This window comes from Chlorocebus sabaeus, chromosome 25 (assembly GCF_047675955.1).
Source record: "Chlorocebus sabaeus isolate Y175 chromosome 25, mChlSab1.0.hap1, whole genome shotgun sequence".
NCBI classification, from domain to species: domain Eukaryota; kingdom Metazoa; phylum Chordata; class Mammalia; order Primates; family Cercopithecidae; genus Chlorocebus; species Chlorocebus sabaeus.
Window position 1 is genome coordinate 83456415 of NC_132928.1, and position 26305 is coordinate 83482719.

Genomic DNA, 26305 nt, shown 5'->3' on the forward strand with positions numbered 1-26305 from the left:
AAGAAGCCAAGGAAAATCTGGGCTTGGAGCCCCCTCTGCAGGAGAGAGAGAGAGAGAGAGAGAGAGAGAGAGAGAGAGAGAGCGCGAGCGAGCAAGTGAGAGAGAGAGAGAGAGAGCAAGTGAGAGAGAGAGAGCAAGTGAGAGAGAGAGAGCAAGAGAGCAAGCAAGCGAGAGAGAGAGAAAGCACGAGAGAGCGAAAGAGTGAGCAAGCGAGAGAGAGAGAGAGAGTGAGAGTGAGCGAGCCCTCCCTGGCTAGTCCGGCAGCAAGTGATTTCTAAAGGCTAGAAATAGGAAAAAAAAAATAATCGAATTAAATTGACTTTTGGAATTGTCCTTATGAAGCACAAGTCTACAACCTTTAACTTGTAAGAACCCATTGAGCATATCTATTTCGACAGGCAACTTCAAAAAACCCCTCTCCCAGAGGCTTGGGAAAACACATGTTGGACACAGACTAATGACGATGTGGAAAAATTATTACAATGAACACAGTAATTGTATTTGTCTTATGAACACGGAAGCCTGAAGAAACCCATACCAAGAAATATTTTACGCATTGTCATCATTAAGAAGTCAGCAAACCTTAAAGACAAACACGATCTATTCATCCATCCATCCATCCATCCATCCATCCACCCATCCATCCATCCACCCACCCACCCATCCATCCACCCGTCCGTCTGTCCGTCCGTCTGTCCACCCATCCGTCCGTCCGTCCACCCATCCGTCCACCCGCCCATCCATCCATCCACCCACCCGCCCATCCATCCACCCACCCGCCCATCCATCCACCCACTCACCCATCCATCCATCCATCCACCCATCCATCCATCCACCCATCCATCCATCCATCCATCCACCCGTCTGTCCGTCCGTCCATCCACCCGTCCATCCATCCATCCGTCCATCCACCCCCCCATCCATCCACCCGCCCATCCATCCATCCGCCCATCCATTTATCCATCCATCCATCCATCCATCCATCCATCCATCCATCCATTCATTCTGTAAGTGTTTTATTGAATATCCACTGCATAGCATGCCATTCTTGGCAGTTAAGAAAATAAAAGGCCTCATTCTCATGGAACTTACATCAGAAAGGACAATATTAACCATCAGCCCTGACCACATGCCTTTCCGTTAGGGAACATTGTAGGATAAATGTTCCCTGTGGTGTGAATGTTTGTGTCTCCCTCTAAATTCATAAGTTGAAATCCTAACCCATAAGATGACGTCATTGCAACATTGTAGGGTGTAGTTTAGTTGGTTTGGATATGGAGGCAGAAAAGCAAGGATACTGGGGAATGCTTAAGAGGTTGGACTGTGCTGTACCCTTTTAAAAAGCAATACACAGAATCGCATGCTTCTGTACAATAAAAATAACCATCTTCCCTACAGATGATGAAGAGTCTTTTAATATAATCTGACAGGCTTGTTTTGGAAAATATTTAGATACTTATACATCCAGATACATCCCAAACCATAGCCTTGTAAGACCTCTGAGCTAGAGCAATCCTTGAGTCTAAGTCTACCTCCACCTAGACCCATGTTTCCCAACCATTCTGTGGCTAGGAAGACTGAAAGGATCCCCAGGCTGACCCTGTAGGGAAGACATGCAGCAAGGCTTACTTCTTCGGTGGTGTCGGTGATTTTGAGCCAGTTCCTACCATCCACTCACCCATCTGTATTTGTGTAGTGCCCACTATAGATGAGGCAATTTTGGGGAATGCAGTTGTAGGAAAGATAGACATGGCTCCTGGCCTTATGAAGTGTTCAATCTTGCAAGGAAGACACAAATAATTATAGCACATTGTAAGAAGCAGTAAGGTGCTTTGGACCCTTTTGGTACATTTTTCTTTTTTTTTTTTGAGATGGAGTCTCGCTCTGTCGCCCAGGCTGGAGTGCAGTGGCGCGATCTCGGCTCACTGCAAGCTCCACCTTCCGGGTTCACGCCATTCTCCTGCCTCAGCCTCCTGAGTAGCTGGGACTACAGGTGCCCACCACCTCGCCCGGCTAGTTTTTTGTATTTTTAATAGAGACTGGGTTTCACTGTGTTAGCCAGGATTGTCTTGATCTCTTGACCACGTGATCCGCCCGCCTCATCCTCCCAAAGTGCTGGGATGACAGGCGTGAGCCACCGTGCCCAGGCTGGTCCTTTTTTCATCTTGACCGTGTACCATGCTGGTAGACACCTGGCTGGTGTGAGAGACATAGCAGTCAGGCTCTATCAGCCTTTGTGACCAGCACAGACAACTTATTTCCGGTGCATTAAGGAAAATGATACTGCCTGTGCGCAATTTAGATTGTGGGCCAGCTGTGTTAGTTGGCTTAACACAGCATTTTGTTTTTGCATATGTATTGATTTTGCGCACACGCTCTCTAAGTGCCTCAGAACACAGCCTACAGCATCCTGGTGAGGTTGACAATCAGTCGTCCTGTCCCTGTTCATCTGGCATGAGGACACACTGTCAGAGGAGGAACTACAAAGTAAGTAATTGCCTCCAGCACACAAAAACTGCAGACACATGGTTGACATAAGAATCTAGTTTCAGCTGGCGGTTTTCAGGGCAAAGTAACTGCACTAACAGGAGATTTCCCTGACAGCTAAGGCTGTAGAAGACCCCAATTTATCAGCCCAAATTGAGAATGTCCTTTTTTCAGTCCTTTCTTAGCTAGAAACGAGACCCTCTCGGCCAACTGCACAACCAAAACTTACATTCAGGATGTCCAGGACCTGAAACTGACATGGGAGTCAATGTCCTACAGCCAGTTGTGATATTGACAGTGTGTGGGGGGAATCTTTGGAGCTGACTCGCGATGCAGCAGGGCCTAGAGCCAAGGCATCCCTTTCACCTTGCTCTTTAGGACTCATATTCTAAGAAGCTGATAAGAAAGAACGTCTAAGAAGAGACACTTAGGATACAGTTTTCATATTAATGTTTTATTATAACAATAATGGGAGCAAACACCTACCGGGTGTTTACTCTGAGTGAGGAACGGTTCTGATCATCTTATTTGAACTTCGCAACAATTCCATGAGGCTAGCCACTCTTACCATCCTGTTTTACAGCTGGGGAAACTGTGGCGCAGGATAAAGAACTTGACCATGGCCACAGAGCTCTGAGTGGCAGAAAGGAGATTTGAAGCCAGATAATTGGCTTCGCATCCTGTACCCTTGACTATTTCTCTTTTCTGCCTCTCTTGGGAGAACTCTGAAGTACTAAAGTACTGTTACTAAATAATGTTTGCTAAAGGATTTATTGCATCCCATATTCTCAATTTACACAATTCTTTTCTCCAGTCACATTTTATTTTCGACTTTATGAGCCCTGTTGAAATCATCAGCTTAAAAGTGCCCTTGAGCAATTCTCTACTCTAGATTGAGTTAAACAGAATATTTGTAGATAATCTCGAATCACAGACAATACCTGTCTTAGTTCCTTTGGGTTGTTACAACAAAAATACCGTAGTCTAAATTTATAAACAACAGAAGTCTATTTTGTACAGTTCTAGAGGCCGAGAAGTTAAAGATCAAGAGAATATCAGGTTCGGTGTCTGGTAAGGGCCCACTCTGGTTCATAGATGGTACCTTCTCGTTGTGTCTTCACATGGCAGAAGGGGCAGACAAGCTCCCTGGGCTCCTTTTTATAAGGACACTAATCCCATTCACCAGGGCTCCACCCTCATGACCTAATCACCTCCTAAAATGCCCATCTCCAAATACCATCATCTTGTGGGTTAGGATTTCAACTTATGAATTCAGAGAGGGACATAAACATTCAGACCATAGCAACATCTAATTTTGACCCACCTAACTTTGAAAGAACAAGGATTGATTAATCCAATGTCAGCATAGAGTATTCCATTAGATGTGAGCTCCTCTTAGCAAACTTGATAAAAGTGTGAGAAAAAATCACCTAGAAGACTAATAAATACAGAATAGTCACATATAACTTCTGTTTAAAGATTTATACCTACCAATTTTCCCAAAATGATTTAATACAACTCATTAAATATTTGTAACATAAATTAAATCTTAAAATATATACTGGGAACCAGCTAGAAGGAGAGAGAAAAAGACACCAGTTCCTAGACCAACTTGGGTATTGTACATGGACATTTCTTAGGCTCTGAATTTTATGGACGCTAAGGCAAATGGATCACAAAGGAGTAAAGGATAGGGGAAGAGAACAAAAGCATTTACTGTGCTCTCACTGTGTGCAGATCATTCTGCTGGCCTCTTTTCCATACCTTATGCCCGTTATTCTCCCAACAGACCCTGAGGTAGTTGCCATTATTTTCATACACATCAAAGTAAGTGGCAGAGGCAGGATTTGAACCAAGCCTATTTGACTCCAAAGCCTGTATGTTTTTTTTACTAGGTTTAGGTTCTGTTATTCTTACCCAATAAAGTGACACATATGATTTGTCTGGAGATACCTAGTCTTCCTCTGAGAACTTTTTAAAAAATGGATCTATGTAGAGAACATTGGGTAAAAGCATAGTAACCTATAAATAGTAGGTATTCAATCAATGTTTATGGAATAATATGAGTAAATAAATGCATGGATAATAAGATGAAGGATATCTTCTTTAATTTTATAAGCTAAATAACTGTTTTTTATGAATGCGTCTATGTTAACTATTAACCTCTATAAAAAACAAAGCCATATTTTAGCTTCATAATTCCGTCTAAGGCATTTAGGTAAATACCTAATATGTTATGTTTTTTTCTTTCATAGTTTAATTTCTCAAAAGAATAGCCGAGGAGGCCCCCTTGTCTTTACTTCTTCCACCCCCATTTACTTCTCAACCCACTGAAATGTACTGCGTGTTTCTTCTGATTCTGTTCAAGGTCAAAAATGAACTCATTAATTCTAATCCAATGGACACTTTGTATTCTGTCTTTTTTAGTCTCTCAGGAGCTTTTAACTTTATTAACCACTTGTTCCATCTTCCTCTTTACCTTTCTGGCTGCTCCTTTATAATCTTCTCTTTTTATATTCACTCATGAAGTATTGAGGATTTTCATGGATCTGTCACGGGTTACCTTCTGCTCGCCTTCTACTCTGTACCTCCCTGGGTCATCTCACCCCCTCGCATAACTCCAGCCACCGGCTTCATGCAGAAGACTCTCAAATCTGAAAACCAGAATCAAATTTTTTTTATATCCAAATACACTAAATGAAGATCTAAGCCAAGATTGTCTATCTTGAAAATAAGTTATTTTTGTCTATGGAGGCAAAGGCTGATGTAGGAAGTGAAGAATCTTATATATTTCTTAGCCATTTCTTGGTAGTCAGTCATGTATTAGGAGTCAGTTCTGTGTGTTTTTAAATACAGCATTGAACGACTCAGTGTTTGTTGTTATTAGTGATTTGTTGGACAGGCTAGAGAGAAAGCACAGTTATTTAAAGATAAAGTGTTTGTAGCCCTTCTCAATTGAATAACATACATACAGATAAGATGTCTCTGAACTTTTAATAGAAATCAATGTGAAATAAGATTCAATTTATAAAATCTCAAATTACAGGCAACTTGTCAAAGCATAGCTGTTGTGTAAACGTGGGAATTCACACAAGGAAAAGACGATTGATTGGCTGATTGATTATATAACATGAGTTACATTCTATCCAATTGCCCCTGAATATATTCACAGACACAGCTGGATGGCTTCTGATTTAGAGAACAAGTATTTTCTTTTCACACAATTCATTCCTAGAAGCACCATCAAAACATAAATATTATTTTCTCATAATAATATAAGGCATAGTGATTTTATTCTTAACCAAGGATTCATTGTTGCAGAATTAGTTATAATTAACAATGTGTTAGTAAAGTTGAGATAGTATTTTAAACCTACCTGGGTACTTAAACTAATGTAATTTTGCTCCATATTCTGCCAAAAAAATGGAAATTATTTAACCTAGATTCTAATAACTAACAGTATCCATAGCATTAAAAATTACCTTTACATATTGTAAATGTCACCTACCTACAAATAACATGTCCATTAAAGTAAACATTAGCTCAATATGCAGTTTAACAGGGCCCAGTTTCTTTACAATTAACTAGAAAATTTGAACTAAATCTTCCTGGAGATTTCTTCTCTATTAAAAACAAAAGCTGCCTCCTTTCCTTGTTTCACAGTTTTTGGGCCTGCCTGTGACGAGTGTTCTTTAGTGCCCAGTGTAATTTTGCCATGGTTTTCAGCAATCTGCAAACACTCCAGCCCAGGTAACCTGACGGTAGCATAGCCAGGAAAGGAGGGGCTGTGAATTTCTACCTCTCTGCCTCTAGTGGGGCTGCTAAGTACCAGCCATCTAAACGACTGCCCAGGCGCTGGTGCAGTCCGGCTTTTCAGCAGAGTCAAGGGCAGAAATTCTGACCTGCTTCTGTGTCTGGTACATATTCGTAAAATGCAGAGGTCCCAGGCAAATTGTTTTCCTTTGAAATAACCTTACTGATTTCTTCAGGTTTCAACTACAGTAAATAATTTGTTAAATAAAAATATTGGAATTAAAGGGGGGAAATAAATTACTTCCTCTAGCAAATAAGACTCTTATGTTCAAATTTAATTAACCAAGAAGCCCCCAAACCACAGAGCATGTCACCCAGCATTGACGATTAATTAGCTTTGCTCTGAAAGAGCTACAGGTACCCAGCAAAGAGTTACGGATTAAAGGCTTTACTTGGTCTGCTAAGGCTGCCCATTTCTAGCTCTCACACCTTGATAGTGGTTTGCTGCTTCAGGCAACAAATTATATCTGAAGTGTGTAATTTCATGTCAGGTTTTAATTTCACACAATTGAAATATGGGAAAAGTGAGAATAAAGCTCTATTTCTTTTCAAAATAAAGAGATTAAAAGTGAACAGCACAACTTCTTTTCGGTTTCTCATGCTGTTCAAGATAATTTTCTATCAAACGGCGAAGGAAGATAAAGACTAAGGAAAGCTCTAAAGGAATTAGTGGTCACTCTTGGCTTTTAAGTGGGTTCTCTGTTTATGGTAGACCATTCAGCTTCTTCCTTTTAGCATTACATTAGCATATGTATAAATGATTTAACTAGAAACTTGGAGCTAGCATCTAAAAGGCAGCATGGTGTAATGAAAAGAACATTAGATTCATTCGATTCTTGAAATCAGATTATCTGGGATATGCTTATCCCTTGAAGGAATCTTAATTTTAGTTGGATAGTCCTTAAACCAGAAAAGATAGGCATACATATTTTACAGACAATTGCTTCTCAGCCGAAAAATCAGGCACTGACATTCCATGAGGAATGGACTTTAATTAGCCGGTGATTGTCTTTCTCTGTCTATATTTATAGGCAACTGAAATAGCTGGGTTGTAGATACATGGTTTCATCAATTCCGTTTAATAAGACCAGCCAGTTCGCTGTTATTCATGTTCATGAAAGATAGCAATAATGTCAGTTAACTATAATCATTTATATCTGGCTTTGGGACGGGTTTTTAATGCACATTTAAACAGATCTGGTGTCTTAGGTGTTTACAGTTCTTTTAATTTATGTATTAAGCCCAGTTTGCATAATTGCACACTATAGGTGGGACTTAGGAAGGGGCAAGAAGCTACTAAGTTTCCCTGGTACAAAGCAGGCTTGGGGCTGGGCAGATCAGGCCAGGAACTGAAGATCTGCAGTCAGGGAGCATCGGATAAGAAAGGATTGATGGTCAAAAGGTCAGATGGCACAGGGAAAAGGACATGTGCACCTAAATGCAGGCGAAAAAGAAAGTCAGGGAGATCCACCCGCGCTGGCTCTGAGGCTTGCAAGTGGATCTCAGGCAAGCAATGAGAAGCCAAGATGCAGATCAGGAAGCTAAAATAAGGAAGCTGGGGCATCTGGGAAGACCGAGACGCAAGGCTCCGCACAGGCTAAACAGCAGGAACAAGAGCAAGAACTGGGGTATGGGTGTGGCCAGTCATCAGTTACCCAGGTGCACAGCCACTGTCAGGAGGTCAGGCAGCAGGCAACACTCCGTTTCACAGGTAGCATAGTGTGAGGGATGCTGCACGCTGTGCTTTCTCAGGTAGGGAATGTTTACCTCTCACTGTTCAGGGACTCTGTATTCAACGTACTTCCGCTTTTCTCCTCCCTGCTGAAGTTTTGTGACTGGGAACTGGCAGGTGGGAGCCCACCCCTCCAGGACAGCAGGGAGAAAAGGAAGGGTAGCTTGGTAGGTGTGGGTGGAGATAAACACTGATGCCTGGGCAATAAAGCAGCTCTAAGCTATAGAATCACATGTCAACACGTATGTCACATGGCATCAAAGGCAGTTTATACATTGGTAATATGTTCCTTTGAATTTTTCTATTCTATAGGAATTGGGAATATGTTTTGGGTTATTTCATCTTCCAATGTCCTTAAAAACGTGGAGCGTGCTCTGTCTTAAAAATATGAGTGATTGCTGTGGGTTAAAGCAAGATGCCACCTTCCTGAGGTCATCCAAGTCTCAGAAACAGAACTTCTCTGTTTTAATGAGTGTTTTTCTCTAGATCTTGACCTAGAACTTGTTGTTTAGGCAGTATTTGGGTCTGACTAGGTTTGTTGGACAGACAGAAATAGAAAAATGCAATGGGAAAGTCGATATGTTCTTAGGTGCCCATAGAGTGTGGCACCAACTTGTCAAGTTCTGGACGAAATTAGATTCGTTAGTGCACAAGTCCGTAACCTTCTCTTGGGTCCTGAAGCCCAGCTCTTGCAGATGGCGTCTTAGTCATTAGTAAGGCAGCTCCATCAGAGTCCCTGTCATACAAAATATTAAAGGAAGCTGCAAGATCGGCTGCAGTGGCTGCTATCCTGCTGTCATCTGGCCAGAGGTGAGCTGAGACCAGGGGGCAGCGGGGTACTGAGCAGCTGCTGTATAGTGAGCCGAGAGGGGTTAACCGCTGGCAAGGCAAGTGGAAGAGTCATTTTTTTTTTTTTTTTTTTTAGATAAATCACTATTTTATTTTATGTGATACTTATGTGAACATAATACAAAATTTAGTATTGAAGATTAGAAAAATAATAGTTATTTTATTTTTAATTATGTGTAAGACATTTCTACTGAATGACTTGTATATTTTACTGTTTAATTTTCTTTCTTTTTTTTTGGCTCTCTATTTTATTTTATTTATTTATTTATTTTTATTATACTTTAAGTTCTAGGGTACGTGTGCGTAACGTGCAGGTTTGTTACATATGTATACTTGTGCCGTGTTGGTGTGCTGCACGGAAGAGTCATTCCTAACATGCTTTGAATCCCAATATTCATTGCAGCAGCTTCACCAAGCCCTGAGAAAGCACAGCATCAGATGGTTTCTCAGTAACACACTCATCAGAAACAGAGGCCAAGGGTGCTTCCCTTTCAACTTCTGAGACAAAACCCCCAGCAAGGCCATGGATTCTGCCACCGACAGAGTATTTATTTGGTCTTTCTAAAATCCAGATCTCCACAGCCAGGAAATAACAAACTCATGCTTTGTACTTCTGTTTAGCCTTCCATGCCAATGGCTGCTTTTTTTAAATTAAATAGTTTCTGCTTTATTTTTGTGTATGAAAATGTCTATTTCACACAGGGAGCTCGGCTCAGCAGCTATGCACAGGTACTTGGCTTTATACAAAGGAGAAGGTTTTGCACTGAATAGCTTTGATTTAAAGACTGGTTTATACTATCAAAAGGAAACATGGAGGAAACCCCCCAGGGCATTTGGACTGGGCACAGATTTCTTGAGGAACACTCCACGAGCACAGGCAACCAACACAAAAATGAACAAACGGGATCACGTCAAGTTAAAAAGCTGATGCGTGGCAGAGGAAACAAATCAACAAGGCGAAGAGACCACCCACAGAATGGGAGAAAATATTTGCAAACTACCCATCTGACAAGGGATTAATAACCAGAATATATAAGGAGCTCAAACAATTCTATAGAAAAAAAATCTAATAATCCGATTTAAACATGGGCCCAAGATCTGAATAGACATTTCTCGAAAGAAGACATACAAATGGCAAACAGGTACATGGAAAGGTGCTCAACATCATTAATCATCATAGAAATGCAAATCAAAACTACAATGAGATTATCATCTCACCCCAGTTAAGATGGCTTTTATCCAAAAATCAGGCAATAACAAATGCTGGTGAGGATGTGGAGAAAAGGGAACCCTCGTACACTGTGGGTTAGTACAACCACTGTAGAAAACAGTTCGGAGGTTTCTCAAAAAACTAGCAATTGAACTACCATGCAATCTAGCAATTGTAGTAGTGGGTATTTATCCAAAGGATAGGAGGTCAGTATATGGAAGAGATAGCCAAGCTCCCATGTTGATTGCAGCACTATTCACAGTAGTCGAGAGTTGGAAGCAACCTAAGCATCCATCAGTAGACAAATGAATAGAGAAAAGGTGGTGCATATACAGAATGGAGTACTATACAGCCATAAAGAAGAATGAAATCCTGCCATTTGCAACAACATGGATGGAACTGGAAGTCATTGTGTTAAGGAAAATCAGCAAGGCCCAGAAAAACAAACTTCACCTGTTTTTATGTGTGCTGCCCAGATAACACAATTCAGGAAAAGCTTTCAGCTCCCACCAGAAAGTAAAGCTCTTCAGCTGTAGTGGGTTTACCTGCTGTGTGTCTTCAGGCTTCTCCCAGTTCTCTGTCTCTGCTGTGGAGCCAATATAAAGTTATCAATAACATTTGGTGGCGTAGATGCTCCTCATCTGTGCAGTTTAGGGGTAGACTCTAATACAGAGCAGCTGCTGGGTGAACCAAAGATGGCTTTAGTGATATTTATAGCTTATTGATTTAGTGATATTTGTAGCTTATTGATTGCATAGTTCTTTGTCTATGATTATCATTCAATAAATACTGATGGACTGAGTTTCCCGGAACTCTGAGATTCGTTTTAAGCAGCTTCCAGCATTCTTTCTGTGTGTGTGGAGGGAGGTTCAGGAGGCAGTAGAAGGTGGCCGTAATAATGTGGTGTTGTGGTGGTAGTAGTTGTTATAATTTCCCTTTTATATCCTAATTCTGGCCACGACCTAACTCACTGTACTGAGACATTTTCCCCCTATAATGTGGAGGTATGTTGCTAAGCAACCAGATCAGTAATTGGTAAGTGCTTATGTATAATATGATTTGATTTGAGTTACATACAAAAATATGTAAATGGTTTTTTCTCTTCATTATTAGATAAATGATTATCATTTGGTTTTATTTTGCCCAAATAAAATAAAATAACTGCTTTCATTTACCAACATTAACATGATGTAGTAGAAAGGCCTGGGATTAGAGGATGGAAAACATTGAATCCTAGTCCCAGGTCTGAGAGTCAGCAGTCCTGTGGCCATGGCTAAAGTCAGGGAACTTGCCAAGCCTTCTTCTTCTTCTTCCTTTTTTTTTTTTTTCCCAATCTGTAATGTGTGGTAGAAATACCTTCTCTGCTTGCCTCCCAGGGCCAGATTAAGAATGGATGTGATGATGTATAGAAAATATTTTAGGAAAAAGAAATCCAAGGTCTAAGCATTGTCTAGAATTCCAGGCTACTTAATTTTGGAACTCTGAGTCTGTTAGTATAATTCCAAAGGCTGGATTGACTGAGAAAGAGGCCCTCCTCCAGGAGGGCACAGAGCCAGAGGGCAGGTGTGCACCTATAGAAGAAAGTAACACACGGCATGGACCCTGAATAAGTGAACAGTGCAGTGACGGTGGTGAGACAGAAGCAAAAGGCCACATGGTCAAGCACTGTCTCATTAAGCATTAAAACATAAGATAGATCATCTCAAGACCAACTGCTGGCCAGGTGCAGTGGCTCACACCTGTAATTCCTGCACTTTGGGAGGCTGAGATGAGAAGATCACTTGAGGCGAGGAGTTCAAGACCATCCTGGGCAACAAAGTGAGACGCTGTCTCTACAAAAAAAAAAAACAAAAAAGTTTTCAATTAACCAGGCATGATGGTGCCTGTACACCTGTTGTCCTTGCTACTCTCTAGGATCACTTCAGCCCAGAGGTTTGAGGCTGCAGTGGGCTATGATCGTGCCACAGCACTCCAGCATGGTGACAGAGCGAGACCCTGTCCTTCAGAAAAAAACAAAAGAAAACAAACAACAGAAAGACAACTGCTGTAAGACTTCAAGGGAAAGGACAATGATCCACGAGGGCTGCAGTCATTGGTGAGGGCAACTTGTATAATCGTTGAAGCATGGGGAAATTTTTTTTTTTTTTTTTTTTTTTTTGAGATGGAGTCTCGCTCTGTCGCCCAGGCTGGAGTGCAGTGGTGCGATCTCGGCTCACTGCAAGCTCCGCCTCCCGGGTTCACGCCATTCTCCTGCCTCAGCCTCCCGAGTAGCTGGGACTACAGGTGCCCGCTACCATGCCTGGCTACTTTTTTGTATTTTTAGTAGAGACGGGGTTTCACTGTGTTAGCCAGGATGGTCTCGATCTCCTGAACTCATGATCCACCAGCCTCGGACTCCCAAAGTGCTGGGATTACAGGCGTGAGGGGAAGATTTTTAAGGGTAAATTCACAGCGATGATTACCACTGGTTAACACTGTGCATTAACATGCACATGTCAATCCATTTCCAAATGATAACAGTGCCTGGCTGTAGTATTTTAACATGATATTGTTTGAGGCTAATGGTCACCATGTTTGCCTCCTAGCAGTAAACATTTTATTTGAAGTCATGTCATGAATTACTTTCCTGCACTAATGAAATAGATAATTTGCATAAAAATTAAAAAAAACCCAGACCCATATGCTTTTCAATCTCTAGAGACATAGAAATGACCTCCCTGACAGCCAATTAGAAAATACAAAGGTGAAGGCTGGTGCTCTTATTCCTGATACGGAGAAGTTCCAGAATGACTAGCATGTCTCTGGGCTACACCCAAATACTTTTCAGTAGTTGTTATTTCACAATAAAGCGTTAATGGTGTTCGTTACATGTGGATGAGTATCTTCACTGTGTCTGGAAGCTCTGCCTCAGAACGTAGGATCTTGTTACCTATCCCTGCTGTTTATAATCTGTTTTATTGTCTTCTCCCGCTGTGTCATTGACCGGATGGTTTTTCTAGGGGCTGCTGTGATCTATGATGTCGTTGCTCATTGTCAGATAGCCTTAATCCTCAGAACATTGAAATAGTTCTATAATGGCTCATGAGCCATGGCAGCCCACGGCAGCAGTCACCATTTTCACATGAAATGGCAGCCTGGATTGTCCTTTACATGCTGACAGGGGAGACTGTCCGTCTGCCACCCTGTCCTGGTCAGGACCCTTTCTGTTCGGCAGGTGCAGCGGCTCTGAGAGTCTCACAGTTTTTCAGGTGATATCTCACCCATCAATTACCTGGGTTGGATTTAGTGGAGCTCGAATGACCTCTTAATTTTTATAAACATTTTACCCACCTATTTGAGCATCCCACACTTGAGCAACACTCAGACAAGATGAAATATTCTTAGGATAGGGTTAGGAACACACAGTATTCCTAAAACGTTTAAAGATGTAGAGGTCCTTAAAAATGACCATATTGCCTGATTTTCCTGTCTGCGCCCTAAGGAAAGTTCTATTCTTCATGAAGCTAATAATTTTTAAAAGATTGCTAGGTCAATATTTTAGTAATCTTTAGACACTAAGGATAGGAGGTTTCAATTTAATTCTCATGAGATGCACTTAGAATGAGGGGTTTTCCATTTTAACCCCCTGCAATTCTCACAATCCAGGGTAATAGTCTGACAAATAGTCTATCACACAATTACAAAAAAAAAGTCAAAATTGAGTTCCCCTCTAGTCTATATGACTGAGACCTAAGACTTTCCCTGTACTTAAACTCATTGAATCCACCAGATAAGTATGGACCTCATTTTTTTAGGTTTGGGTAGATCTGGCCAATGAGAGCAAGTAACCATCCTATTGTGAAGGTCATTTCAGTTCTAAACTGATCCTTGAATTCAGATATTGTCATATTGATACATTAGGATAATTGTCTTTTGTGTGAGATGAGTGAGGCTATGGAGAGAAAGGACTGGCACTCAGAGGGAAGGCCTGAGTTCACTGGGACATTCTAGCCAAGGACAGGCTACTGCTCTTCTCCTCACTGCCTGATAATACTGAATGTGGCACCACTGTTTTTTTGTTTGTTTGTTTTTTGTTTTTTGTTTTGTTTTTTCTCTGAGACAGAGTCTCGCTTTGTTGCCAGGCTGGAGTGCAGTGGCGTGATCTTGGCTCACTGCAACCTCTGTCTCCCAGGTTCAAGCAATTCTCCTGCCTCAACCTCCTGAGTAGCTAGGACAGGTGTGCACCACCATGCCTGGTTAATTTTTGTATTTTCAGTAGAGATGGGGTTTCACCATGTTGGCCAGGCTGGTCTTGAACTCCTGACCTTGTGATCTGCCCGCCTTGGGCTCCCAAAGTGCTGGGATTACAGGCGTGAGCCATCACGCCTGGCCCACTTTTTTTTTTTTTAATAGGTGTTCAGGAAATATTAATTTCATCCTGCTAGAGAGACTTTTTCCTTGAAATAAGGCACAGATAATTATATGAAGCTAATGGATGTTTAAAGATGTATGCTGGGATAAATAGCTTTAGGAAATGTATTGTACTATCCTTGGTAAGAACAAGACAAGTAAATATTGCTTATGGTAGATTTTAAGCTATTTTTTCTGCTACTAGAAATCATAAAACAACCCATTCATCTGTTTTTTATTTTTTTTTCTCCTATGAAAGAAAGAACTTATCAGGCATTAATTACATAAAATATACTTCTAGTCAAAATGTCTTTACCTTTTCTTTATTTTTCTTTTTGAGATGGGGCGTTGCTCTGTCGCCAGGCCGGAGTGCAGCAGCACGATCTCGGCTCACTACGACCCCTGCCTCCAGGTTCAAGCGATTCTCCCACCTCAGCCACCCAAGTAGCTGGCATGACAGGCATGTGCCACTATGCCCAGCTAGTTTTTGGATTTTAGTTGAGATGGGGTCTCACCATGTTGGTCAGGCTGGTCTCGAACTCCTGACCTTAAGTGGTCTGCCCACCTCGGCCTCCCAAAGTGCTGGGATTACAGGTGTGAGTCACAGCGCCCGGCTATCTTTACCTTTTCAGTTCTTTCATGACTTCCTCTCCTTTATGTCCCTGAATAATACAATTATGCATGAATGATTTCTCAACCTTAACCTTCTCTTCTCTGTGTCATTGAAGTGCTGTATGAAAAGAACAGAAGCTGCTGACCTCTAAGAAATTGGAATATATAAAATAAAGATCAAACAGCTGGTTATAATGTCAAAGATAAAATAAAAAGCTATTATAGAATCTATGGCTATAAAAATGTGATTTATATTAATTTTTAGTATTCTGAAAATTTCCCAATATATTTATTTTATACACAAGTTTTAGGAAAATAATTTTATATGTATTCTCAAGATGACTTCTTCTATCACTGTTTTTCTGCATTGAAGCCAACAGAGGCTTTGCTAAATGGAGTAGAGTCCAGGAGTCATTGCAGAATCTCTATACTGGAAATCACTCAGGTTCCCCACTGCACGCATCCCTCTCCCTCATATTCCCGGTAAGTGGTTTTCTACCCACCACTCGGATATTTTCAGTGACAAAAAACACTCACTATTTTATGAAGCCGATGCATCACTAGTGGGTTACTCCAATTTTTGGAACAATGTCTCTTAACTTATCAAGCTAAAGATGCTTTTACATTTCACCTACTGCTTTGGTACCTGTATTATATAGATTTAACCCCTATTCAGATATAATACAGTACAATACAGGACACATAGACCAGATTCAGCCTCGGCTCTACTACTTATTAGTGATTATATTCTTTCCAAGGATCATTGATTAGTGTACTAAACGCTTTACATGTACTGTCATTAAATTCTCATAAAAAGTCTAAAAATGTAGGTATTATTTTTGCTTCATCTTACTATGCAGAAACTGAGGCTTGATAATAATATTTATAATAGTCGTGATGATGGTGATAGCATTGTCATGTGACAACAATGTGCCAGGCACTGTGCTTAGGCCTTTATAAACATTATCAGAATTTAGGTAACTTGCCTAAGATTATCTACCTAGCACCTAGGAAGCTGGATATTCAAACTAGGTCAGAAGGGCCTCAGGATTTAACTGCCTTGAGCTTCATTTGTTTGTCTGTTAAATGGGGATAATGTTGTTCTGCTCACAAGGGCTTTTGAGGTTAAAAAAAATGGCTTATGAAAGTATCTGGCATCCTTGCTTGAAAGATACTTCCTTCCACATGTCATTTATTCATTTCTTTAAAGGCAGTTTTTTTGAAAGACTCTTTCCTTCCTCTTTCTCCAGGTTTCTTTTCTCCAGGCTAAGTATCCCCAGCTCCTCTCGTCTTCGTTCATTCATTCAAAACATACCGTGAGCTCTCTTCCCTGCTAAAATTTACATTCTAGAGGGAAAACAGATAGTAAGCAATACACATGGTAAAGTAAAGTGTCTGCTATGTTACAAGATAATAGGTGGCATGGTTGTGAACAACCAAGATAAAGGAAATTAGGAGTCTGGGAGTGAGTGTTTTTTTGTTTTTTTGTGGGTTTTTTTTGTTTGTTTTTTGTTTTTTGTTTTTTACTGTGGCTGTGTGACAAATTATCCCCAAAACTTAGTGCCTAAAAGCAACAATGATCATTTATCATCTCTCGTGGTTGCTGGGGATCTAAAATTCAGATAAGATTTAGTGGCTGTGATTTATCTCTGTCCCATGACGTCTGGGACCTCAGGCAGAAGACTTGAAGGATGGCATCTGGAATAATCTAAAGGCTCATTCTTTCGTATGTCTGGCAGTTGAGGACCATCTTCTGTGGTCCTCAGTTCTTTTCCACATGACCCTCTCCATGTGACCTGGGCTTCCTCACAGCATGGGAACTGCGTTCCCAGGGTGAGTGTCTCAAGAAAGAGATCCGGGGAGAGGCCATTATTGCCTTTTGTGTCTGAAGCTCAGAAGCTCTACAGCATCACTTCCGTGACATTCTGTGGCCAGGGCAGTTTCAGAGTTTTTCTTGGGTTCAAGAAGGAACATAGATCCCCACCTGTCAAGGGGAGAGTATCAGTGTCAGGTTGTAAGAAGTGCATGTGGGAGACACACGGATGCAGCCATCTTTGGAAAGTACTGTCTGCCATGATGGGCAAGGTAGGTTCATGGATAAGGTAACATTTGAGCGAAGATTTAAAGGAGATGAGGGAGTGAGCCATGTGCCCGTCTCCATCTGGGCAGAGCATTCCAGGCTGACACAAGAGCCTGTGCAAAGACCCCGAGATGGGGATTGGACCAAGAGTATTTGGAGGCTAGGATGACTGGAGCAGAACCATCAGAGAAGAGAGTAGTAGGAAAGGTGGTCTAAGGGATATAGGGGGACGGGGACAGAGCATGGAGGTTTTATAGGCCACTGCAAGTACTTTGGCTTTTACTCTGAGTGATATGGAGAGTCAAATGGAGGACCTTGAGCAGACTGAAATTTTAAAAGTTACTCTGGCTTCTGTGTGAATAGACAGGTGGAGAGTGGGTACAGAAGATGGGAGACAAGTTAGGAGACTGTGGCAGCAATCCAGCAAGAGAAGTCTGCGGCTCTGACCAAGATGGTGGTAAAGGTGGTGAGAGGTGGTTGGATCGTAGATCTGCTTTGAAGTTTTAGCCAACGAAATTTCCTGATGGATTAGATGTGTGAGAAGTAGAGAGGTCAGCATCAAAGAAGTCATTAGAAGGATGGAATTGCCATTTTCTGATACAGGAAAGGCTGAATGCATAACAGCGTTGCAGGTAAAAAAAAAATCAGGACTTCAGTTTTAGAGATGGCAAGCTTGAGATGTTTGTTAGATATCCAAGTGGAATTGTTGAAGAGGTAATTTTGATACATAAATAAGGAGTTCCAGAGAGGGATCTAAGCTGGAAATAAAAATTGATTAATCCTAGGCATTCAGGATGTTATTTAAATCATGATCCTGGACGAAAACACCAAGGGATTGAGTGCAGCAGTACAGAGGACGAGGACTGAGCCCTGAGGCCGCCATCATTGAGAGGCTGGGCAGAAGAGAAGGAACCAGCAAAGGAAACTGGAAACGAATGGCCAGGGTGTCCTAGAAACATAGCAGAAAGTGTATCAAGGAGGAAGGACCTACTGAGGACTCTGATAGGTCAAGATGGGGCTGAGAACCATTAACTTGAGCAATCATGGTGGTCATTGGGAGCCCAGACAAGAGCAGTTTCAGATGAGTCGTGGGACACATGCCTGAATGAAATGAGCTTATAGGTAATGGAAGGAGAGGGACTGGACAAGGCCAGCATAGACAACACTTTCCCTGAGTCTTGCTGCCAGGATGGGCAAGGAAGTAGAACAGTAGCTGGCTGGGGAAGAAGAATCAGGAGAAGGATTTGTTTTATGTTTTAAGATGAGAGAAGTAACAACACATCTGCGTGCTGTTGGGAATGATCTGGGAGCGTGCAAGTTTGTAGGAGGGAGAGGGAGGAGGGAAGCCTTGGAGGGATATCCTGGGGTGTGCTTTACTTTCAAGGATCCTTGCTTTTCTCCACGGCAGGGCATGTGTGGGGTGGGCATGGGTGGCAGAGATAAGAAAAGGAAAAAGCCATCAGGCTACTGCCTGTTTTAAGCTGCCTTTCGGTGTCACTCCCTTCCCCTGTCTGTCTCTCCATGTGGACTGGGAACCCCAGAAGGTAGGGGAGTGGGAACCATAGCCATCACCTGGTCCTTTTTTTTTTTTTTTTTTCCTGAGACGGAGTGTAGCTCTCTCGCCAGGCTGGAGTGCAGTAGCACGATCTCGGCTCACTGCAAGCTCCGCCTCCCAGGTTCAGGCCATTCTCCTGTCTCAGCCTCCCGAGTAGCTGGGACTACAGGCGCCCGCCACCACGCCCGGCTAATTTTTTGTATTTTTAGTAGAGATGGGGTTTCACTGTGTTAGCCAGGATAGTCTTGATCTCCTGACCTCGTGATCGGCCCGCCTCGGCCTCCCAAAGTGCTGGGATTACAGGCGTGAGCCACCGCGCCCGGCCACCTGGTTCTTTTTACACTGTGAAAAGGAACCCTGAATGTAGATGGATAAACAGCACCTTTTAGTTCCTAGCAGATCACCATCTTCCTTCTTCTAGTCCTCTGAGACGTAGGCAGTCTGGCTTGAAAGCAGGAGGGATCACTGAGCAGAGGTGCATGCAGGCGTCAGAAGACCACGTGATGCCTCGTGCCAGTGACTGACCTGGGATGAGTCACTGTTCATTTAGGGAGAGAATCTCAAAAGGAATGACTAGTCATTGAGTAATTCCATTTCACCCTTGATTTTAGGAGGAAAGTGCCAGGAAGGGTAGCAATGAAATCATGAAAAAAAGTATTCCTAGTTTTTTCTTTGTACTGGTTGAAAAGAGAAAGTGTCCCGTTATTTCCCTTTCTCATCATCCTTCCATAGGGTGACTTAGGGTATCTTCCCATCAAAATCGGTAATTCCTCACTTATCTCATCCCCTGTATTTCACTCTTGTGAAATAGATTTTCAGTTTTACAGATGAGAAAAATTAAGCTTTGAAATGGTAACACCGTTTGAGATATTTGTGCAGTGGCAATTTTTTAGCTCGCAATTTGTCAAAAGCCTGACACTTAATGACACAGAATTAAAACCAACTAACCCAGACCATTAAAAGAGACTGGGGCTGGGGAGGGAGAGGCGGTGCAAATGGTGTTGCTTTTGTCTTTCCGACCTGCCTCTCTCATGATGTGCTCTGCCATCGGTAAGAACATTGGATGAATTATAAGGTTTTAATCAGTAGAATAAAGTCAGGGTGGTCCTTTCATTTTAAGTGGCAGCTCAAATGTTTCGAACATTTGATGAGGAAATTAGAATTCTTAGAATAGGAGTTTAGTGTTTAAACATCAAGAATTAATCCAGAAATGAGTATATTAAGAGTCTGTGAAATGCCTTTACCTCGCACTGCCCCTTCCCCTCTTTTCTTCTTTTCTGTGATAAGATTATCATGGTTTTGTTTTGCTTTTTCTTTTGAGATGGAGTCTCGCTCTGTCGCCCAGCCTGGAGTGCAATGGCGCTATCTGGGCTCACTGCAACCTCCGCCTCCCGGGTTCAAGCGATTCTCCTGCTTCAGCCTCCTGAGTAGCTGGGATTACAGGTGCACGCCACCACGCCTGGCTAATTTTTGTATTTTTAGTAGAGATGGGTTTTCACCATGTTGGCCAGGCTGGTCTCGAACTCCTGACCTCAGGTGAGCCGCCTGCCTCGGCCTCCTAAAATGCTGGGATGACAGGTGTGAGCCACCATGCCTGGCCAAGATTATCGTGTTTTAAGTGTTACAGGATACTTGAATGTGGTACGATGTCATTTGAACAGCCTATGTTATGAATGATGCTGGCCGCCTCCCCTCCCACCTTTCCCTGCACACTCCGTGCCCCCTTTAGTGCTTTGACCCCTTACTCCTTGCACTCACCCATGAATTGCATTTTGTATTTAAAGACCTCCCTGCACAGTATCCTCTTATCTATGTGAGCAGCCCGTAGTCTCAGCACCCTACACCCTGGCTGGAGTTCACCTTCTGGTTTGGTGTTATATTTCTAAAACCAGTTTGATTGTTCCTGTTGTGCTGGGGCTTGTGTTTTTCCAGTGCCCTGTACAGAGCATGCCTCGACTGGTCTCCACATGGTTCTTCATCAGACTGGTTTGGATTTTACAAGGTGTTACAGTTTTTTGATTAGCTCATGAGGTCTCGCACTTGAGTGTATGCCAGAGAAGTGATTCATCAGTAGAGTGATGAACGTAATGGGTGCCGTTTATCCCCAAAGATGCCCAGCTTTGTTCTGCTTCAGCTCAACATTGCTGGATAACAAACAATTCTTTGTAAATCGCGATTGCAGAATCCTGCTATTTTATGGCTTTGTTTTTCCTTTTGCTGTATAAGTGACTGGGTAGCTCATTCAGCGCACTCTGTTATGGTAAGGGATTGCTACAGAGGACACTGAGCAGGAGGAGAGAAGGAATGATTATGCCTCAGTAAGAACGAGGGGTTTTTTAAGAGAAAAAAAACGAAGTAAGCCTAGCATATCTGATTGTACAGTCATTTTCCCCTTATTGTTCCTTTCTTATGTTTTCCCCTCCAGAGCTGCCCAGAAGTTAAATCTGTCTTCTAAAAAGAAGAAACATCGGCCCACTTCTTCCACTGCCGAACCACCGCTCTTTGCCACCAGTTTCAGTGGGATTCTGCAGACCTCCCCGCCCCCAGCCCCGCCCTGTCTGCTGAGGGCTGTCAACAAGGTGAAGGACACCCCAGGGCTGGGCAAGGTAGGACCATCCGCCGTCCCTGCCGTCTGCCCAGTGTGCGAGGTTCTGGATCAAGTTTCAGGAAGAAGAAAACGAGGGCTCCAATGTATTAAAATAAGACGGCGCCAGGGAGAGAAGGAGGCAACACAAAATTCATTTGAAAGTCCTGAAAATTGTCATGCGTTGCATACACTAAGTAGTAAACTAAGACATGAAAATAGTAAGAGAACTGATTTGCTTTTGGTGGGAAAAATAAGCTTGGCATTGTTTGACAGAATCATAGCCATTTAAAGAAAAGACATAAAGGCACAAAGTATCGAGGCAGGGGCAGGAGACCGAGGGAAGCCACAGTACAAGGTACAGAAATGAGATGTAACAAGGCCTCGTAATTTCCCTGTGACACTTTTGGGATTTTCCTTCCCCTTCAGAGAAATCCCGACTTCTGCTTTGAACCAGAACGCCGAGGGGATTCGTGAGGAGCGTTTGCAGTCATGCCTTTCTAGCCAACAAGGGCAATTTCGAATTGTTACAAATGCTTAGAAAGAGATGTAGGATCATGCTTACAAGCCATTGCTCAGCTACATTTGGGATATCTTTATTTTTAAATGTCATTTCTAAATTCTTTCTCCCTTCCGAGGAAAGCGTTTGGGTGAAGTAACTTATGGTTTACTCATCACTGGTGAATAAGCCGGGGCTTATACAAACATGTAGTGAAAGAAAGAGGTGGCGGTTTTATTTTCCATTTTTATCAAAAATAGGAGTGGCGCACACGACCTCACTGGTCCTTTGCAGACTTAGTGTGACTCCGGCCCTGGGCTGCGTTTGGCCGGAGTTGCTAGTCTTGCTGAAGCTCCAGAGCAACTACTAAACTGTGCGGACTGAGATTCTACCTGTTCAGATCGCAGACTGCCAGTCCCCTGGGTACCCAAACACGGTTGTGCCTGGGTCTCTGGGCATCAGAAGGCCTCTGTCTCTCTGGAGTCTCCCCTTACAACCTCTACCCTCTCTTCTTTTCTCCTTCCCCAGTTTCTCCCGTGTCCTTCCATCCTCTCCCACCCTCAATCTCACCACCTTGTTGGGAAGGTATTATCTTCATGTGGTACTTTTCCCCAAGAAGAGTTTAAATGTCAAGATTACATTGAATAGTTCGGGCACAGTGGCTCCCACCTGTAATCCCAGAGCTTTGGGAGGCCACAGCAAGAGGAGCAGTTGAGGCCAGGAGTTCGAGACCAGCCTGGGTAACATAGCAAGACCCTGTCTTTACAAAACATTTAAAAGTCAGCCGGGCACAGTGGCAGAAGCCTGTAGTCCCGGCTACTCAGGAGGCTAAGGAGGGAGGATCACTCAAGCCCAGGAGTTTGAGGCTGCAGTGAGCAATGATCATGCCACTGCACTCCAGCCTGGGTCACAGAGTGTCTCTATTTTTTAAACACTTGCATTGAACAGAGCAGTCCTTCCTCTGACGGGAAGCATCCAGTCCCAGAGTTTTCCGTGGTGCGGGGCAGGGCAGATGGTTTTCAGCTGAGGGCTTTCCCAGGCCCCGCGGTAAAGAAAGACTGGAGGCAGGGCGGCCGCCTGGGCTGTCTGTAGGGCCTGCCCCAGCATCACTGGACGTGGAAGCAGATGGAAAAAAACAGTGTGGACCAGGACTCCTATCCAGGAGAGGACTCAGTGGGTGGGAGCCCCCGAGGAGGGGCCGTGGTACCCCACAGGGGCACATGAGTGTGATCATGGATGGTTGATACGCTGCCTTCTGTGGAGGGTGGGTCCAAGTGACTGCTGGGATCTTCTATTCTTTTTTACATTTTTTATTTTTAATTGTGGTAAGATAGAGATAACATAAAATGTACCATCTCAACTGCTTTTAAGTATACATGGGCACTCAAAGAGGGATTTGGAACTTCGGTGCCGGAGCTGAACTGCCCTGGACACAGGGAACTCAGGCTGTCAGTGCAGTGATCTTCCCCTCCTGTGCTCTGAGCCACATCCCACCTCTCTTCTGAATAAGTGTGAGCAAATATTTAGGTGGTGTCCCCTTGAAAAGGTGTCAGATGATTAGCCAACCTGGGGTGCTCATGTAACCCAATACAGCCCTGTCCAGGGCACCTCAAAATGAAGCACATCAGAAACCGTCCTCCTGCATCTACAGTACTGGCCTTGTCTGTGGTTCCTAAAAGGGTTGATGTGGATGCACCTTCAGGTGGCTCTGACCTCTCCTCCTCTATCCCTAATGCCTTCCCTGGAATTCTGAGACAAGGACATCAGGGTGCCAAGGCCAGGGACCAAAACAGCAGAGTGTTCCAGCCAGTGGGATGACCCAGCACTGACACAAAAACAGTTTGGGGGGCAAAGGACACTGGTCCAATCTTGATTTCATGATGTACCATATGTAGTGACCACAGGTAAGGGGCCTTACAATGAAGAGTTATGCTTGTTAGTAAACTAAAGTTTGCATTTCACACTTTTTTTTAAATTAAAGATATCTCTCTCACTCATTTGCAATCCAAAATGCAATCAAAGCCCTGAGTTCAGCCATGGGACTGTGTCTTGGAGCGGGGCATCAGCCTGGGGTCACAGAACGTAACAGAAGGTGTGGCTTCCATCTGACCAGTGGCCACATGGCAGCTGAGTCCATCCTCCTGTCCTGCTCAGGCTTCTGGGGGGTGGGTGACAGTGAGGGGGAGGAAGTGACAGTTGGAGAGAAAGTGTACCATGATTGAAACAAGAAGTTGGCTGGGCGCGGTGGCTCACGCCTGTAATCCCAGCACTTTGGGAGGCTGAGGCGGGCAGATCACGAGGTCAGGGGGTCAAGACCAGCCTGACCAACATGGTGAAACCCTATCTCTACTAAAAATACAAAGATTAGCCAAGTACGGTGGCACGCACCTTTAATCCCAGCTACTCAGGAGGCTGAGGCAGGAGAATTGCTTGAACCTGGGAGGCAGAGGTTGCAGTGAGCAGAGACTGCGCCACTGTACTCCAGCCTTGGCGACAGAGTGAGACTCCATCTCAATAAAAAAGAGAAAAAAAAAAAAAAAAGGAACAAGAAGTTACCAAGATCCTGCCTGTTCCTGCACAGAGCATCTGGTTCTTCCATTTCAGCAGGCTCTTACTCTGCCCTACCATATGGACGCCAAACTGCCTGACCTCAGTAAAGGCCCTTCTTCCCAGACTCCTGCTTTTTCCACCTCCACCGATATCTCACCATAATTAGGAACAGCAGTTCTTTATACCCATGTGGAAAAATTTCCATCAATTTATCTCTGTTGCATAATTTATATTTTAATATCACCAAGAAATACAGTGGAGTTTAATATAGAACATAAATAATTAGTGCTATCTATAAATCAGCAGGTTTGAGGTAGACAAGTTTGATTGAATTCCCAAAAGCAAGTTGATTGATTATTTAAACCTGACCTGGAGCCTCCTAGAGAGGAGGAGGGGAGCAGGAATCGCCAACGCTTGAGATGGCCCTGAAGGTGAGCGTGTTGTCACCCAGCCCGACCACTGCCCCTCAGGCCTTGGCCACCCACCACCTTCCTCTGGAAACCTGGGAGGTCTTCCTCCATAGGAACGGATTTCATGGGTTTATTTAGAGCAACTTCTTGTTTAGTAAATAAGAAAACTGAGACCCAGTGAAGGTAACAGGTTTTCCAGTGACTCCAGAAGCAGGGCAAGAAGTCAGGACCTTTTGGCCATTTTATTTCCTACTGTATCACCGGCTGTCGCTAGATAAACATGACCTTGACAATTTAAGGTAGAGGCAAGAGTGTCATGGGACCACAGTGGTAGCACAATAACGTTGGGAACCAGTTGCCTTTGTCCAGTGGGGAAAAACATACTTTTCAGAGTCAGGATTGGGGGAGGAAGGGGAATAACAGCCTAGAATAGATACAGAGAATGAGGGAGAAGGGAGGTGTGCTGTCCCATCCTTTCCCTCCTTCCCACTCCCTGCTGTTTGCAGCAACAACCCCACTCCTCAACCACCACCAGGGAGTCATTGCTGGCCACTGAGCACCTCTTGAGGCAAAAACTTTTCTGGAGGCCATGGAGATGGAAGAAATGGAGGTAACTTCCCTGTACTTGGAGTTGAGGCATGCACACGCACATGCACACACACACACACAACATCGCAGGATCCTCTGCCCCTCGAGTGTTTCCTGATACACAGCAATGGTTTTTTTTGTTTGTTTGTTTTGTTTTTGTTTTTTTGGTTTTTTTTGAGACAGAGTCTCGCTCTGTCCCCCAGGCTGGAGTACAGTGGTACAATCTTGGCTCACTGCAACCTCCACCTCCTGGGTTCAAGCGATTCTCCTGCCTCAGCCTCCTGAGTAGCTGGGATTACAGGTATGCACCACCACACCCAGCTAATTTTTGTGTTTTTAGTAGAAATGGGGTTTCTCCATCTTGACCAGGCTGGTCTCAAACTACTGACCTCCAGTGATCTGCCCACCTCGGCCTCCCAAAGTGTTGGGATTACAGGCGTGAGCCACCACGCCTGGCCCACAGCAAATATTTACTAAGCACCTCCTATGTGTCAGGTACCGTGCTGAGCAGTAGGCTTAGGTTTGAAATAATGGACAAGGCAGAGCACCTGTCCTTACGGCATTTATAACTTAGTGCTTTATTCCCGTCAGTCTTAGAAAGCTCACCAATTTGGGCCAATATGAAGGACAATCTGGTTTAAGGAAAAGTCAGGATTGTAGGCTTAAAATGATTCTGTCTCACTTTCAAGTTACATAAAGAAATTATACTACTAAGTAGTCTTACAGAGATATTCTTAATAAACAGATAAAGATGATTAGTGGATCAAAGCAGCTTAGTCCCCATTTATATTTCACTGATTTGGCTTATGTGTAAATGATGCTTCTAATCTCTTTGAAAACGGTTCCTTCTCCTAAGTCAGTCAACGTTCTTCATGAAATTTGTTTGCACAATTATTTAACATCCATGTTTAAGGTTCATTTGTTGGTATGTCACAGCTTAATGTCAG

The 26305-nt window shown here is 43.2% G+C and overlaps 1 protein-coding gene across 2 annotated transcripts in view; it reads left to right on the forward strand.

Annotated features, from left to right (window-relative positions):
• KIF26B (kinesin family member 26B) overlaps window positions 1–26305 on the forward strand; it is a 569059-nt gene that overhangs the window by 377081 nt on the left and 165673 nt on the right. For both annotated transcript variants that reach the window (XM_007990011.3, XM_007990012.3), the window contains one exon: window positions 21153–21333. In XM_007990011.3, coding sequence (XP_007988202.3) covers window positions 21153–21333 — 181 coding nt within the window. The remainder of the gene's footprint in view (window positions 1–21152; window positions 21334–26305) is intronic.